The 17,159-nt window shown below is 43.7% G+C and overlaps 1 protein-coding gene across 2 annotated transcripts; it reads left to right on the top strand.

Annotated features, from left to right (window-relative positions):
* The first annotated feature begins 10,098 nt into the window (after positions 1-10,098).
* Positions 10,099-16,565, top strand: hoxb8a (homeobox B8a). Of its 2 annotated transcripts, none has more exons than XM_022195940.2 (2): positions 10,099-11,384; positions 16,075-16,565. In XM_022195940.2, exons 1-2 carry the CDS (start codon positions 10,952-10,954, stop codon positions 16,482-16,484), a joined length of 843 nt encoding a protein of 280 aa, XP_022051632.1. In that variant the 5' UTR covers positions 10,099-10,951; the 3' UTR covers positions 16,485-16,565. The 2 variants fall into 2 exon arrangements, with proteins under 2 accessions (XP_022051632.1, XP_022051630.1); XM_022195938.2 differs by having other exon boundaries at positions 16,072-16,565.
* The last annotated feature ends 594 nt before the right edge of the window (positions 16,566-17,159 follow it).

Genomic DNA, 17,159 nt, shown 5'->3' with positions numbered 1-17,159 from the left:
ATGTGAACAACATGGCAGCTAACTGCCCCTGCTGCCGTTAGCTAGCATTAGGCTGCCCAAACGGATTTAAATAATTAAAGCACAGCAGACAAATGTAAATGTTCTGCTTCTTCTGAAACATCCAGTCCACACGCTTCCTCCACACGTCTCTGGTTTCTGCTTCTCTTTCACTTCAGAACACACAGCTAGGTCCAGTTTACTCAGGTGGATTTAGGTTAACAGCTCTTATGTGCAAAATGAGTGCAAGGCTCGAAATGAATTAATTTAATTAACAGGATAAGAACAAATAAATGAAGTGCACTGCTGGATTTCAAGTAAAGTACAGCTACAAATAAATTAGATTATTAGGCAGGTTACTTCTGTGGATTCAGCCAACTTGTTGTCCTTTAAACGGAGCTGACTTCCCTGTAAATGAAGCTGCAGCAACACAAACTGTTTATTTTAGAGGATTTAAGTGATTGAGGCCAGTCATTTTACTTGTTAACTTAATTCAGTCGTGTGAAGGAGTTAAAGCTGGTCCCATAATTCTCCCTTTTCTCTGCAGGCAGTACTTATTTAGAATACACCTAAACACCACATACTGTAGCTGTTAGAAGATATGAGGCACTTCTTTGACTTATATTCATGTATCTGTCAACAGTTACATCTGCTGTGAGAGCTTACAGTCATTTACCACAGAAAAACACGAGAATAAATCCTAAAGCTCAAGTCAGACTGTGTCATTATAACTCTCTGATGCATTCACTGCATTTTTTCAGTTATGAATATAGGAGTTAGAGTGGTTGGCAAATATATAAACAGTAAGAATGTCTGCAAATCAACTGCTCAGACTTCACTTACACGTCATTTCTGTTGACACAGACTCTGACTCACTAAAAATATCTTCTAGATCTGTTTATGGCTCCTTAACAGTGTGATAAATGTTGATTATTTTATAGAACTGTGTTTTCTAGAAGCTAAATGTGGCCTGTGAGGCTGTTATCCAACTGTGGCAGGATCAGTGGAAGCAGCTTTGGTGAGAACTGGTGAACAAAGTGTGAGCTCCATCCTGCACCAGCCAATGAGGCCTCAGGATGGGAGCATATTTAGGCCTGGGCCCCAACAAAGACATCCCATAAACCATCTGTGGACTCGACGGTGATTGTGATACTTCTGCGAGGTCTAGGAGGGTCGGAGCTTCATTAAATCCAGAAGCTCTCCTGCAGCCCGCCTCGGTCCCAGGGCAGGACTGCAGGCTGTGGGGGGGGCGGGGGGGGGGGGGGGGGGGGCGGGGTGCAGGGTTTGTGGTGACACATGGCACAGTAAATCTAAGAGCTGGAGCCTCACGCTACAACACACACATCAGGTTAATACAAGGATGTGTTTGAGCTCCACCGGGGAGACATCATGGTCACATCTGAAGGAGGGGGCCGAGCAGAGCTGCTGCTGTGGGTGAAGTGAGGGGTAGTTAATGGACCGGAGCAGTAGGTGGAGTGAAAGCAACAACATTTACAGCAGAAACCACCTTCTCTTTTGGTTGATTTTTTTTGTGAATGTTCTGAAAGAAAATATTAGAAGGTTTAAATTTAATAATTTTAAATATTTTTAGGATTTTTTGGACGATTTTTACTATTTTTTTAAATATATCTGCAAGAATTTGATGGATTTTTAAAACTTTTAAGGTAAACTTTTAAGGAATTATTGACATTTTCTTGTTGAAGGTTTTGCAAATTTAAAGGTTGAAAACATGGAAAAAATATCACTTCAGATTTTTTAGGATTTTTTTTGGAAGATTTTTACTCATTTTTTGAAAACATTTACAAGAATCTTCTTGTCAAATTTGGGCATTTTTAAGGTAAATTTTTAAGGAATTATTAGAATTTTCTTCCTGAAGGTATTTTTTGTTAGGGGTGTGACGATACACTCAGCTCACAAGACGATGCACGATATTAACCAGACGATATTTTCACATTACTTTAAGAAATCTAAAATGACAAAATACATAACTGGACAAAGAGTGTTTTTATTTGACAGTCACAAAAAGATGCATGGGCATTTTAAAATGTTTTGTAGCTCACATCTATGCATGACTGAAGCATGAGCTTTTAACTGCTGACCTTCTTTCCACAAATAAAAATAAATATTTCTTTTTTATTGTGCAAACAATATGCGCAAAACTGCAACCAAAGTACTATGTCAATACAGAGTGCAAAAAACTGCAAACTTGAGTCTGTGACTGTTTATAAAGGTTCGGGACCACTGTGCGTGTAAAATGCTTACCTGATGGAATGGTGTACTTCGGTTCCAGTGTAAGGAGGAGTCTCCGAAATCCCGGGTTTTCCACCACAGAAAACGGCCTCATATCAGCTGCAATGAAAACGCCGATTTCTCTCGTTATTGCCATGGCGCTTGAGTGTGGAAGTTCAGGTGCAAAGGCGTCAGTCAGTGTTGTCCGGCCTTTAGCTGCTTTCATCACAGGTGCAGGTGATTTTAGCCAGCTGTGCTAGTTCTGTTGTGTCTTAGCATAGTGCTCGTGTTAGCTGGGGTGTACGGCATTATTTTCTTACACTGCTCACATATTGTCCGTGTCTTGTCCGTCACTCGGGTGCCGTTTATTATCTCCACTGGGTACCCAAAATGCTGCCACACAAACGATTTAAATGTGGCGGGGGCATCTTCATTGGTGATTTCAGACTCCAACGTCATTCTGGCTACTGCTGTTTTCCTTCTCCTTCTTTTTGTCAGTTTTTGGCAGACGAGACGCAGCAAAGGCTCATTAGTGCCCCCACAGGTCACAAATAGATGTTTACATAGTCTGATAGGCTTCTGCCCTGTGCCCGCGAGACAGCTTCTCACTTAAAATAGAAATATCGTCATGATTTAATCTCGCGAGATCTCGTCACACCAGTATTTTTTTTTTTCAAATTCAAAGTTTGAAAATGTGTGTGTGTGTGTGTGGGGGGGGGGGGGAGTCATTTTACATATTATCAGGATTTTTTTTGGAAGATTGTTTTACTCATTTCTTTGAAAATATTTACAAGAATTTCTTGTCAAATTCGTTTTTTTATTTTAAAGGAAATTTTTAATTTTCTTCCTGAAGGTTTTTGCAAATTCTCAGAAACTTGGGGAATTTTTTGCTGAATTTTTGGATTTTTTTCTGACAAGGAAACAATATTTTTCGGTGCTCTTAAATGAAGACAACAGGAGGTTTAAGTAACAGCAAGCAGCAGTAAGTGGAGACAGATCACTGCTCTGAGCTCACAAATAAGATGTTTAACAGCAGCGGAGACATGTTTTCAACAGGAAGTCAGGCTGGAATGTTTCCTATTTATTGCTTATCTACATAAATAAAATCCTCCAGATTTTAACAAGATCCTAAATTAGAATATAGTCATTTATATTCAATCGGTTCTAATTCCAACAGTGTGTAGCCCACTGGTCTGGAGTCAGTTGTGGTTCTGCTGCTGAAACTGTCACCTAAATGTCACCCAGAGCCCTCTGAAGCCACCCAGAGCACCCTGAACCACCCAGAGCACCCTGAACCAGCTCCAGCTCTCCTCCACAGCGGCTCATTGTGCGGTGATTTAGCTGTGCAGACCTCATCATTTCAGTGATATTTTCAGAAACTAAATGGACTGCACAAGACAAACCACGTGCTGCTGCTGCTGCTGCTGCTGGCAAAAATTCATATTTCAGCCCTGGTGAACGTGTCCAATCCAATATGTCTTCACTTTATCCTCTCATATTAAAAGAGTCTACAGATAATAAGCGGCTTCGCTCTGGCTGGATGCTGGAGCCCAGCAGGCCCAGAGCAGCTCTCCCCTGTCCCCCGCTCTGAATGAGCTGTTTTACACCGCACAGCTTCTATAATTCATCAGGCAGCAGAGGAATATCATTCATATTCATAAATTTTCTCAAAGAGAGTTATGGTCCCGCTGATCCAAACGGCTGTATGGATCAGATCGCATCAGCCATTCTGGACTCATTAACAGTTGGACCAGGAGCCAAACGCTGCTGCTGCTGCGCACATGTTCCACGGAAAAATAATAATAATAATAATAACATCAAATACACGAATGATGGCAGCGCGCACATGGCACAGCTGCTTCTGGAACGAAAAACAAAAAAGAAGAATAACATCAAACAGAGCAGAGAAAACAGCTGGACTGGTACAGAGGGAAAATAATTCATGTTATTGTTATTATCATGGAAATATAACAATAATAAAAACATTATTATTAAAATATATATTATTAATATTAACACAAATAATAAATATTGACTCAGTAACTGACCTACTAGTGTTTTTTTTAAACTTTCAACTATATTCCATCTTTCTTCTCAACAGAAAAGCAAAATGTGACGCTTATGAGATGTTTTTTTTTTTTTTTTTTTTTTTTTTACCTTTTTTTAATTTTGTTTTCTGGGAGAGAAAAAAAATACAAATTCCAAGACAAATAAATACACAATTTTAAAATAATAATAATCCAGAAATAACAATCTCAGCTCCATAATTCCTTCCATCAAAATACATTTACAGTATTTCATGATAAATAAAAATTATTATTCAGTACCACTATATAATACAGCAAGGACTGATTTTACAAGTATTATTTACAAATAAATATTAATTAATTAATTCCACTGGTAAAATATTAATCATTAATTTAAAAAAAGAATATAAGAACAGGAATAATACAATGAAAAACAGACAAAAATATTTGAAAATAAATCATTTGCAGCCATTATTCCCTACTAAAGTTCTAAACTAAAATCTCCACAGTAACAGACAGTCCATATTCTCTGTTTGGCTTCAGTCTCTCCTCTGTTGGATCACCTGAACCCTTAAAGAAGTCCATCGCTCCGTTTTCTTTCTTTTTCCCTCCAAATGATTCACACCGTCTGCATTCCTCAGCAGTCCATTTGTCCCAGAAATCCCAGCACATCTCAGTCTGGTTTGATTTCTTGCAGCGAGCCGCCCGTTGGAGCTTCACAGGAAGGATGAGGCTTCCTGCATTTATTTCTTCTGTAATTGTAAAACCACCAGTGGACTGGGTCGGTCAGAGCAGCCCGTCAGGCTTTCTTTCATTTCTTTTAGTTTATTTTGTTGTGGGAGCGCAAAAATCTGATCACTTCTCCCGTCGGACCAATAAAGCTCTGGCAGCTTTCTCTCCTTCTTCTTCTTTCTCTTCTTCTTTCTCTTCTGTTTTTTCTCACGTCAGTTGTTTTGCACATTTCCTATTTTCAAACGCGGAAACAAACAGCACGAGAGGAGCAGGATGTGCTGCTGCGCGCACCGGGGGTCTGGAGCGCACGGGCACAAAAATAAAAAAAGAAGAAGAGCCGGGGGTTTGGAGGAGGTGGAGGGGGGGTGGTGAGGGATGCGGTGAGCGGATGAGCTTGAAGGAGCCGCCGCCGACTGTCGTAAAAACAGCAAAGAGGAGAGAAGACGCAAAAAAAGAAGAGGAGAGAGCGAAGAAGAAGAGGAAGAAGAGGAAGAAGAGGAGAGAGAACGAGGATCCAATGCAGTGCGGCGCAATAAAAGAATATGACGGCAATAAAAGTTTATAGCGTATAAATTTCTGAAGGTTAAGAACTAAACGGCTGTAAAGCAAACACACCGAGAGAAGGAGAAGAGGGGAGCGAGGAGAGCCACACAGAGAGAGGAAATAGGCCTATTAGAGGAAAAAGTTTCAAATCCCCCCGCTTGATAATTTATTTGGAGGTTATAAATGGACTGATATTAGCTGAAGGCACAGGGAGAGGAGGGCAAATGTTAGTGCAAAGGCTCCAATAAGCTCCCAGATATGAGACTTTGTGGGCTTCAGAGAGGCGCTGGAGCGGAGGGACAGGCCTGGATGTGTGAGGAGATCTGGAATAAAAATCCAGCAGCTCCTGGAAGAGCTTCCTCCTCCTCCTCCTGCTGCTTTTCTTTTCAGCTTTGGGAGTTTTATGGTTTTGTAGCCGTTTGGCTCTATGGGGGTATTTTGCAGCCCGTGTGTGTGTGTGTGTGTGTGTGTGTGTGTGTGTGTGTGTGTGTGTGTGTGTGTGTGTGTCCTATCCGACCTCCCCTTTGTCTATCTCAGATGCATCCTTACAGCCGGGGCCATAAACTCAAACACCCCAAACACACGCAGACAGCAGGCCGGCAGACAGGAGGTGTCGTGGCCGGGTCTCAGGCTCCTTTTCCGGCCTTGAGGGCACGGCTGGACCCCTGGGTTTGCCCTGCACAGCGGGGGAGGGGGCAAGAGGAGGGGGAAGAGGAACATCCACATGATGTTGAACCCTCTGTAGGAATAGCTTTAATCTGCACTCATTATTTTCTTATTATAACATCGCGTGTGTTATCGTTTTGGTTTTAATCTCGCGCTATTTCCAGAGTTCTCACCGTGGCGCTGCGTAATGTGGGTTCATGTCTCCACAGAGGTGAAAGTGAGGATTGTGGGGCTGCAAGTCTCTTCAGATAATAGTAACAACCGCTTTTTTACAGTCTGTTTACAGCCTGTAATTTAACCGCTTACACACACACACACACACACACACACACACACACACACACACACACACACACACACACACACACACACACACACACACACACACACACACACACACACCAGGTCCCTACAACATAAAAGCAACGATCATCTGCGGTAATAAAACGGGGTTGTCTGCTCCACTGCAGGAGAAACAGACACTTTTTACTTCACATCACTGCAGCTTCACTCATTTCTGTTTATTTTACAATTTAAGGAAGCAGAGGTGAAAAATATTCAGAAATGTTTTAAACACAACCGTAAACAAAACTACAACAACAAACTAATTTTAAAACGAGAAAAAATAAATAATGATCTTGGAAATAAATTATTTGAAATAAAATCTAAGCTACGTATTGTTGGACTTTCATAATTTATTTGTATTATAATAATACCACTCTATTTTGTTCCTAATTGTTCAGCTTCTTAATTAAATACTGCATAAAGGACAAATAGAACATTCCTGATATAAAATATATAATTCTTATATTATGATATATAAATTTAGTATGTTTATGTTTATGCGTAAGAATGTTATAAACAAACTGATAAATAAATCCTACAGATCTGGTAATGATATAGAATTACACACAGGATATAAAGTATTAAATAAAAGTGGAGCGCTGTTGAACAAATCTCGCGATGTTTTTTTTCCAATATAATTTCTGTAGATGTTTACATTTTTAAAATAACGGGTTTTACAGTATTTGCATTTTTATTTCAGTTATCTCAGCTAAAACTTACAACAAAAGAGGGGCAACCTAACATTTTACAGCTAGAATTTTAGTTTATCTCCAGCTATTTGTGTTTGTTTTTTTGTTTTAATTTTTCATTCCTACAAATTTAGCAAAATGTGTCGGTTTTTCCAAACATAAAAAAGAATATACAGGAGTAAGACATTCCTCTGTCCACCTTCTCTTTTACTTCAACATTTGCAGTTATCATTATGGATCATTTTAAACACAGACCAGATTGTACTGCCCTGTAGTTGGGATAAAATGCAAACATCTTTAAATGCGTTAAATGTTTTCACTGGATTCTTCCCCTTTTATTCCCTGTCACAGCTCTGTTTTCGTTCCACTCCCTTTCTCGCTCAAATCCCACATCGGGCTTCCAATTACACCTCACAGTTTTATTTTAAAGCCGTCTATTTAGCTTTATGTGTGCGGACTTAATAGAACCATAAAGCCACATTACAAGCCGGATTCCTCCCCTTCCAGGGTTACTGCCACTGACCGCTTGATGGCGCTCTTGCTCCACCGATAAAGCAGCTCTGGCCTCTGGCTCTGGATGCCACTGTGGAGGACGCGCACACTCAGAGGCTCCTTTAAGGGGGCAGACTCGGCCTATTCCTCTTCTTAATGCATTTTAAAGGGGGTGTTTTTAAGAAGGAGTGGGGTGATTAGGACACTTTCTGACTTTGCTGTAGAACATCCTGACATCTGAAGCTGCTCCAGGTCGTTTTCACACCGGACCAGTAAAGAGGAAGGGTTGAGGCCTTGGAAAATAATAACCCATAGGCATGCAGGATACGTATAGTCTGCCAGGAAATGTTTATTTTTTTTCCCGGTGCAAGAAAGAAAAAGAAAATTACAGCAAGGACGCACGCACCTTGACTCAGTGTGTGGCTCTGGTTGGTATGCGGCTGGTGCTGGTGCTTGGAGACGTTTGGGCGTAATGAGTGCCAGAAGCATTTTAATCTCAGGTAAAAATGTGACAAGCACATGCAAAGAGGCCCTTAGTGATGCAAGTCGAATCAATTCTCTACAGTCCCTGCAGAGTTAAGATGTAATCAGTGTCAGCGGACAGATCTGACGCAGGAAAGACGTGAGGAGTGAAATCCAGTTTTTTTTTGCTCCAAATGCGTTTGCGGTGAATGTGAAGGTAAATGTTTCCGGCTGGACGGAGCTCTCTGACCTGTTGTGAGTGTATTCTGCAGGACAGAGCCCTAGCAGTCTTCACGCTCCTCTGCTTTAGTGGTCTGACAACCGGAGACGTGCGTGGACACTTGTTCAGGAGCGTGCAAACTGATCACAGATAGTGGCTCTTTTTTCATCCACATTCATGCAGACAGTCAACAGATCTCATAAGCAAACTCTTTATTGGAAGTGTAAAACACGGCGCGGTGGAGTTCCAATAAGATCATATTCTGGGGTAATAAATCGGGAAAATACTGCGGCAATTACTCCTCAGAAAGTCCGCTGGAAGATCAGCTGATTTAACGCAACGCCGTGCGTAATTTCAGTTCTGGAGCTGGCAACATTTGGGCCTCGTGTGTCAGAGCTGTAAAATCTAAATAAATTAAATTGGGATAATGGCATTTTTTATTATGAGAGCGGATGAAATGAAACAAACAAACAACATGAGCAGAAGCAGAGGACGAACTGGTGATTTAGGCTCAGCACAGGTTCATGCACCCACTCCATCACCACTTCCTCGCATCTGATTGATTCCAGCATTTTTCCCCTCTTCTACTTCTTCTGGATAATCTCTGCACTTTAGGCCATCTTGCTTTTTACGAGCCCTGGCTGTTCTACGAGGCTGAGCTTAACCTTTTCCACAACTTATCTCTTGTTATAGCGCTCCTTACACCTCAGCTCACAGCCCGACAGGATGGACCACGGCCGTATGGAAAACAAGGCGAAAATGACAATTAAATACGGGTAAGGATGAGGCGTTTACGGCCTCCGGTCGCGTAAAGGGCGCGTCGTAAACCCCCTCCACCTCCCCTAGTTTTTTGTTTTTTGTTTCTCTGCTGCGAGGACGTAAACAAGCAAACACTGCCCCTCTTTTTATAGTTTGTTAAAGCGTTTACAGCCACTTTCTCCCAGCCTATTACCCTCCCCGGTCCTCCTTACATGTTTATGGAGATCAAATTTATAAAAGTATACGATGATCAGAGAGCATGCGTCGAAGCTCGTTTATTTTCTGTCCATAAGCAGCAGTCAGGGATGGAAGGGAAGCAAGGAAGGCTCGACAACCGGTTTTAAAACCTCAATTACATTTATAGGCAAGTACTTGTTAAAACCCATACCAATTAGGGCCGCGCTACCCTCCACTCCTCTCTCCTCAGTGTGAGTTAACCTCTCTCTGCCGAGCTCTCTGACATTTTCGGGCCTCATTCACTTCGCTCTCATTGCAGCCACGCGCTCTCACTTTAAGGATTCAGGGAGAGAAATGAGAAGCAGCAATTAATGACACACACACACACACACACACACAAACACACACACACACACACACACACACACACACACACACACACACACACACACACACACACACACACACACACACACCATCACCAACCAACCTCAATCTCAGCTTCAAAGTAGAAAAAAATCCATCACTTCTTCTTTTGGTTGGTTGGCTGGAAGACTAGTTTGTGTGTGTGTGTGTGTGTGTGTGTGTGTGTGTGTGTGTGTGTGTGTGTGTACTTGATCAGATGCAAAGCGGCAGAATTCTCATTAACCCCCCTTCCTTCTCCCCCTCCAATCCTGCTTGATGATGCACCTATTCTTTTTTCTCCCTCCTCCTCTTCTTCTTCTCTCCTTCCTCATTCTCTCACTTCCTTTACATTATCACAGGCGCACGGAGCTCCTCGACTATCATCTATAGGCTTTACAGGCGCGTGCGTGCGTGCGCAGGCGCAAAAAACCGAAGGGAAAAGTGCAAAAAGAGTCTTAGTGCGTGTTAATGTGCGCGAGTAGTTTGTGCACGTTTGTCTAGAAAAGCCAATGGGATGAAGAACTGATAATAGATGCAAATTATCCCTGAAACCGACACACACACACACACACACACACACACACACACACACAGAGGAGCCGGGAGGGGAGAGTAGAGAGGGAGAGTGAGCGCGCGCAAGAGAGAGAGCCAGTGGGGGAGAGAGAGAGAGGGAGAGAGAGAGGGAGAAAAAATATGAAACAACTCATTTGCAGAGGAGTAAATCACGGAAAACCCGTTTGAGAGCGCGACAGGGCTCCCGCTTACAGCGCGAACACCGGAATTGTGATGCGCACGAGCCCTTCCTCCTCCTCCGCTTCACCCTCTTCTTCTTCTTCTTCTCCTTCTTCTTCTTTTTCTTCTTCCTCGCTGGAGATTTTATGGAATCGGTGTGATTGTTGTTGTTGTTGTTGTGGCGGTGGTTTCTGCTCTGGCCGGCTGCCGTCACCGTTACTCACACCGAGACCGGCTGGCGTGTTGTGGCCGTGAGGGGGGAAACACCACAACAACGGTCACCGACAACCGGCGGCAGACCTGCCTCACTCTCCCTCCCCTCCGCTCCTCTGTCTGTGTGTCTCTGCTTCACACCGCACGACAGAAGCAGCAGAAAAAAGAAAAAGAAAAACACAACCGAAAGCCGCCGGTCGCCTCCTGCAGCCCCACTCTGACTCTACCGAGCCGAACACAAACTAAAAACAACAACACAAAAGATGAGTTCATATTTCGTCAACTCGCTCTTCTCCAAATATAAAAGCGGGGACTCGTTACGCCCGAACTACTACGAGTGCGGCTTCGCGCAGGACCTGGCCGGCAGCCGGCCCACCGTGGTGTACGGCCCGGGCTCCGGCGCCACCTTCCAGCATGCTCCGCAGATCCAGGACTTCTACCACCACAGCGCCTCCACGCTGCCCAGCAACCCGTACCAGCAGAGCCCCTGCGCGGTCACATGCCACGGCGAGCCGGGTAACTTCTATGGATACGACGCCCTGCAGCGGCAGACGCTTTTCGGGGCTCAGGACGCGGATCTGGTCCAGTACAGCGACTGTAAGCTGGGAGGCGCGCCGGGACTCAGCGGCGAGGACGCGGAGGGGACCGAGCAGAGCCCCTCGCCGACGCAGCTCTTCCCCTGGATGAGGCCGCAAGGTGAGACAGCGGAGAGTCTGGCTGCTTCAGGGGCTGTTTTTCTGTTTCTCTTTTAGACTTCTTCCAAACATCTTCTCCCTGAAAGGTGAGAGAGTTCACGGAGGAGCAAAACGCTGCTGCTTCTCCTCCAGCAGGAAAATGTAAGGAAACAGTGGGGGGAAAGTTAGAAAAGTGGCTCTAAAAGAGACAATTTAGGGAGGGCAATTAGGGCTTCCAGAGTTCAGAACGGGAAACAAAAGCACGTTTATGGTTTTATTGGCAGCACCAAAACTTGTGAATGAGTTTAGGGTTATATTACCCCGGCCATAGAGAAGCTCAGAGGAGAACAGGCTGGAGACGGTGGAAAAAGGGGGGAGGCAGAGGAGAGAGAACGGAACCTCTGAGACCTCTCCATGAGAACCCCCTCACACTGGGAAGCCCTGCTTGGGGCAGATGGGGGTGGTTGTTGGAGGTAGTTTCCACTCATACAGAATCATTTCAGACATGAGGCTCTGACCCGGGTTGAGCTTTTACGGCTTTTTTCTTCTTTTTTGGCCTTTACGACTCGTCTGTGGTCTCAGGGATTATTTGGATACATGGTGGCCGGTTCTCCACAGCAGGGCGAGAGTGCATGTGTGTGTATATCTGCTGGTGTGTGTGTATATCTGCTGGTGTGTTTAGAGACAGTAAAGGGACTATTTTCTCAGCTTCACAGCGTGCGTGATCTCCTAACTCTCACACCTGTCTGATCCGCTGCCTGAAATATCAAAATCATCCTGCAAGTGATGTGTGTGTGTGTGTGTGTGTGTGTGTGTGTGTGTGTGTGTGTGTGTGTGTGTGTGTGTGTGTGTGTGTGTGTGTGTGTGTGTGTGTGTGTGTCAGGGTGAAGCTGCTTTTGTGGGAACATCTAGTTTTTTTGTGATTGTAGCTCAAACAGCCGGCCAACGTTGGATTCGTTCAACAGAAATGGATTATAAATCACACTGTAGAATAAAACAAACGTGATTTTTTAAAACAATTATTTGCTTTAAAGGCAAGCCGGGTTTGTAATTGATGGCTTAAAGCAACACCACAATAAGACTGATTATGCAAGGAGGCATTTTTGTGTGTTGGAGAGACGTAGAGGGAGACAGAGAGAGAGAGCTGGGAATGGATTGGCATGTATAGTAGCCTATTTTGTTTGAGCCCATATTTCTTGTGTTGTGCTGGTGTGTGTGTGTGTGTGTGAGAGAGAGAGAGAGAGAGAGAGACAGAGTGAGAGAGGGGGAGATTTTATTTTATTGCTTATGTTCTCGGCTGTATTTTTAAAGTGCTGCTGCAGACGGGTTATGGCCTGTACAGGACTTTGTGGCTTCATGATTATAATCATAAAATAGAAAAATAATAAATTTTTTAAAAAGCAACCCAGGTCCTCTTAAAACTCCTCTCTCCCTGCCTCCATCCTTACAGCTTTTACGCGCCCTGCTAAAGACAACAGTGAGCGGCTAATAGTGGCTAATTCGTATTTACGCACAGCTTTATGAACTTTTCCCTGCAGTTTGGCGTCTTCACGGTGTGTGCTGCTTGTAAACTCCCATAATTTACATCTTTAAAGCCTCTGTTATATTTTCCCTGACTTCAGTTGTCTCCCTGCTCTCCTGTGTGTGTAACAGCTCCCTCTTTTTCCAAATCATCCCCGGTTTTAAATACGACCGGCCGCACTCAGGCGCAGAGGGAAACGACTTCATGAGGGCTTCGGTCCTTCTTTACCGACGCTGACAGTGATTAGTCCCGTGATGAATAGTTTTCTAACACTATACTCTGGTTTAACGGCGAGCAGGCAGCTCTGATCATCCGGGGGCTGAAAAGTCGAGTCAAAACAGGAAACCAGGCTTGTCAGAGCCCGTGAGGCTGAGCCGCTAAAGGTCCGAGCCTGGTCTGTGTGCGCACGCAGCTACAAGCCAGCGCGCGGCTTTGATGGGATATTATCGCTTCTTGGTGTGAGGATTTATTAGTTATAAAAGCAGGGGAAAGGCGGAGGTGTCTTTCGGTGGGTGAAACGGGAGGATGGAGCGCAGCGGCGAGGCGGCTGTCCTCCACGTTTAGCTCGGAAATTTCCCTTTAACGAGGGGGAACATTTCATAATTTGTATTATAAAGAGGGATCTCGCCTCCTCCACACCTTTTATGTTAGAGTCTCCTCACCGAAGGAGGGGCTCCTGCTCTCTGAATATGTCTGGAAACACTCCTGAGCCCCCAAGCAGGAGGTTTAATATCCGAGTTTGACTCTAAACTCGCGAATATGAGCCCGTTTTACGACTTCACCCCTGTAGTTGGGAGTCTTGATAAATCATTTTCTCTGTACGACCTTAAACAGGAGGGGGAAAAAAGGGAATAGAAATCTGATTAGGCCGATGAATGAATGTATGTCTGTAATGGCATTAGTTCCTTTCGCCTCGGCTCTCTCTGGCCACCAGTGGAAACCTCCTTCCTCCAAATGTCAACTGCCAACTGCTGTGCATTTGTTTAGTGCTTATTTAATTGGCTTTGCAAAGGTTTCATACGTAATAGGTCTTAAAATGTTCACAGTCCCAAAGCTTGTATCATTTCCCCACTCCATAAAAGACACTAACCCAGAAAAACATCCAATAAATAATAAAAAAATTGCACGTATTAATCTAAAATAGCTGCATATACACAGCGTGCACAGACAGGTTGGGGGTTGAATTCCCCGTGCGTGTTGCCCAATCAAAAGCCATTCAGATCAAAGCGTCTGTGGCTTTTTTTTTTTTATCAAGGAAAGTGTTTTCCATTTCCTTTAATTCATGGCTGGTGACAGCAGTGAATGTGGCGCCCACTTCCCTTCAGTCCCTATAGCACGAAATCACGGCGCCAGCCCTGTGACAGATAACACATCCACGACGTTCACAGCACTGACAAGTTCACGCATTTCCATAAAGACTCTCTTGTCTTCTCCTGCCGACTACTTTGCCATAAAAAGCAGCTTTCTGTGCTCAGACTGACGCTGTGAAAATCTGAGGAGACCACGAGGGTCACTGCTCTTTGTGAAAATTAGAAACCGACCTGCAGGAGTTGTGGTTCCTCTGAATAATGGGTCCAGAAGATGTTTTCACTCTTTACCTGCAGGCTTTGGAGCAGAACATAATGAGACCAGGCCTGATAGTACTGGACTTCTATGTGATTATAACACTAAATGCGCTTCCATCAAAGTCATGGCCCTCTGCTTTAATTTAATTCTGAAACTTTACTGTCCTGGAAACAGGGTCTGTGTGTGTGGATCTGTGCGCAGATAGCTTCAGAGTAACTCCTGGCGATAAGACGCTTCAAGAAATAAAGGAAATATAAAAATGGTGGCACTTACACTGTTGCTTAAAGATTAATTCACAATAATAAACGCAAAAAACGGAGTTTTCCTTCAGATCAGTGATTAAGAAGCAGATTTTTTTTTTTTAACTCAAAGCTTTTACGGTCACTGGCATATTTTGTCCATGGCGCAGCGCTCCGGTTTTATAGCACAATAATCTGAGGATGACAAACATTTTATGGAAATATAATCACTTACACAAATGTCCTCCTTGTATAAACCGTGGGGAGTGTGCTGGCAGACTTTCATGCTTAAATGTGTCATTTTATACGTCATGTCGCCCACTTTCTGCAAAAACAACTTGTAGTTTATTAGGAGCGTAAAGATGTGATTACGCACATTCTGCACAGTCTCATTCAGAGGAGTTTAGGGGATTTAAAATGATAATATCAGCCGGTTTGATGGAACAATAGGAAATATTATCTTGTGCGCGTGTTGTCGTGGTTTGTATAACGCAGGTGATATGTTTGTGCGCAGAAAGTGTGTGTTTATTTAGTATGTAGACGTTTTACAGCGGAGTACATGATCAGAGGGAGAAATAATTCCTCCTTATCTGCGCTTTTCATTGTATCTCAGCATTTCTAATTAAAAGTCTTTGCTCGTCGTGAGAAGAAGCTACTCCTTAATCTTCCAGCTCCGAACTCTGCTGTGCGGGATCAGTTTCCCCCTTTTAAGTGTTTACGATGTATTTATAGCATCAAATATTTATGTGCACTTCTGGAAGTGCTCAGTAGGTTTGTCTGCGTTATATAAGAGACTTTATGATGGGTGCAGCTATGGGGAGGGCTTCTGATGGACTGAAGGAGTGTGTTTGAATCCACAGCGCATGCTCTGAAATTAAAACTTCTTCACCACCTTTAATTAAGGACACCCTATTGAAGTCAGACTCTATAAATGTGCGTTTATTTGGGGTCAATGTGCAATTTACATTCAAATGTTCAATCACGGAACAAAGGAATTTATTGGCAATTTACCAAAACTACATCCTCTAAACCAGAAGTTCTAATTCTAACCAAAACGTTTTAAGTCTAAATGTTCCATCAGTGCTGGGACAACCAGTGGATCATTTGATACAAGAATGTTGTCTTTGATTTCACTGTAAATTAAATATTTTAGGGTTAAAATAAGCAAAAATCAATTGGAAGATGTCCCATTTGGTGTATTATATCTTTGACTAATCAATAAACTGTAAAAATATGAATGAGAATAAAACAAAACCTACAGATTAAGTTGCATATCAGTTGAAACTATGTAAAGTGTGCTGATGTGCAAGAATGTAGTTTTGCCTCTAATAATGCCTCCCCCTCTGTCTCCCCCTATCCTCACCCTCCCACCTCCACCCCAGTAGCTGCGGGTCGGAGGCGGGGCCGACAGACCTACAGCCGCTACCAGACCCTGGAGCTGGAGAAGGAGTTCCTGTTCAACCCGTACCTGACCCGGAAACGCCGCATCGAGGTGTCGCACGCGCTGGCGCTGACGGAGCGGCAGGTGAAGATCTGGTTCCAGAACCGCCGCATGAAGTGGAAGAAGGAGAACAACAAGGACAAGTTCCCGAGCAGCAAGAGCGAGCAGGAGGCGGTGGAAAGGGAGAGGAGGGAGAAGGAGTTGCGGGACGGCGGCAGCGGAGGCGGCGGAGGAGGAGGCGATGGAGAAGGAGGTGGAGGAGGAGGAGGAGGCACGGTGGCGGTGGCGGGCACGGCGGGGTCACAGGCCTCCGTGAACGAGGATTGCTGCGAGAAAACCCATAAGCAGATGTAGGGAGGCGAAATGGAAAATAAAGAAAAAAGAATAAGGAGCAGGATGAGGGGAGAGGTTTGGGTGAGTGTAAATGCTGGACAGGATGGGGTGAGGGGGGTGGGGGGTGGGGGGGGAGGGGAGGGGGACTGTTTTTGTCTTAACTGAGGCCATTGGACTGCCCCGCTGTCTCCACTGTTTCAATCCATGGAAGGGAACTTGGGTCTTCAAAATGCGCAAAAAAAAAAGAAAAACGGCGAGTTGGACGGACTGGAGAGGCCTCACCCCTCTGTCTGAAAAAAAATAAACAGAAACTCTGGAAAAAAAAAGAAAAATTGACGAGGGTGGGGGTGAATCAATCCAACAAACATAGTCTACACTAGTGTTTAAAAGAAAAAAAAAGAAAAAGAAAATGATAGCTTCCTTTCTTTGTGGAACAATTATCGTGGAAACATTTCTATATTGTTAGAAGTTTATCATTAACAATTTTATCTTTGGCAGCTGTATAGTTTTTAAGTTAAAAATGATGATGATGGTGCACTTTTTACTGTACTTCTCACTTCTATGTTGTTGTTGTTATGGCAATGATTGATGATGATGATGATGATGATGATGATGATGATGACGTAGCAATTAATGAAATTTCCAACAACATGAAACTGCCTATTTATGCCGTTTTAGTAGGTCGGGTCTCTTTTT

This window comes from Acanthochromis polyacanthus, chromosome 2 (genome assembly GCF_021347895.1).
Source record: "Acanthochromis polyacanthus isolate Apoly-LR-REF ecotype Palm Island chromosome 2, KAUST_Apoly_ChrSc, whole genome shotgun sequence".
NCBI lineage: Eukaryota > Metazoa > Chordata > Actinopteri > Pomacentridae > Acanthochromis > Acanthochromis polyacanthus.
The sequence above is the reverse complement of the archived record's forward strand: the minus strand, read 5'-3'. Positions and strand labels throughout refer to the sequence as shown.

Bases quoted from the DNA above. Each gene is read 5' to 3' on its own strand.
- hoxb8a (XM_022195938.2), top strand. From the start codon at position 10,952: ATGAGTTCATATTTCGTCAACTCGCTCTTCTCCAAATATAAAAGCGGG. The intron at 11,385-16,071 runs GTGAGACAGCGG...CCTCCACCCCAG, and splicing joins CCCCTGGATGAGGCCGCAAG to TAGCTGCGGGTCGGAGGCGG.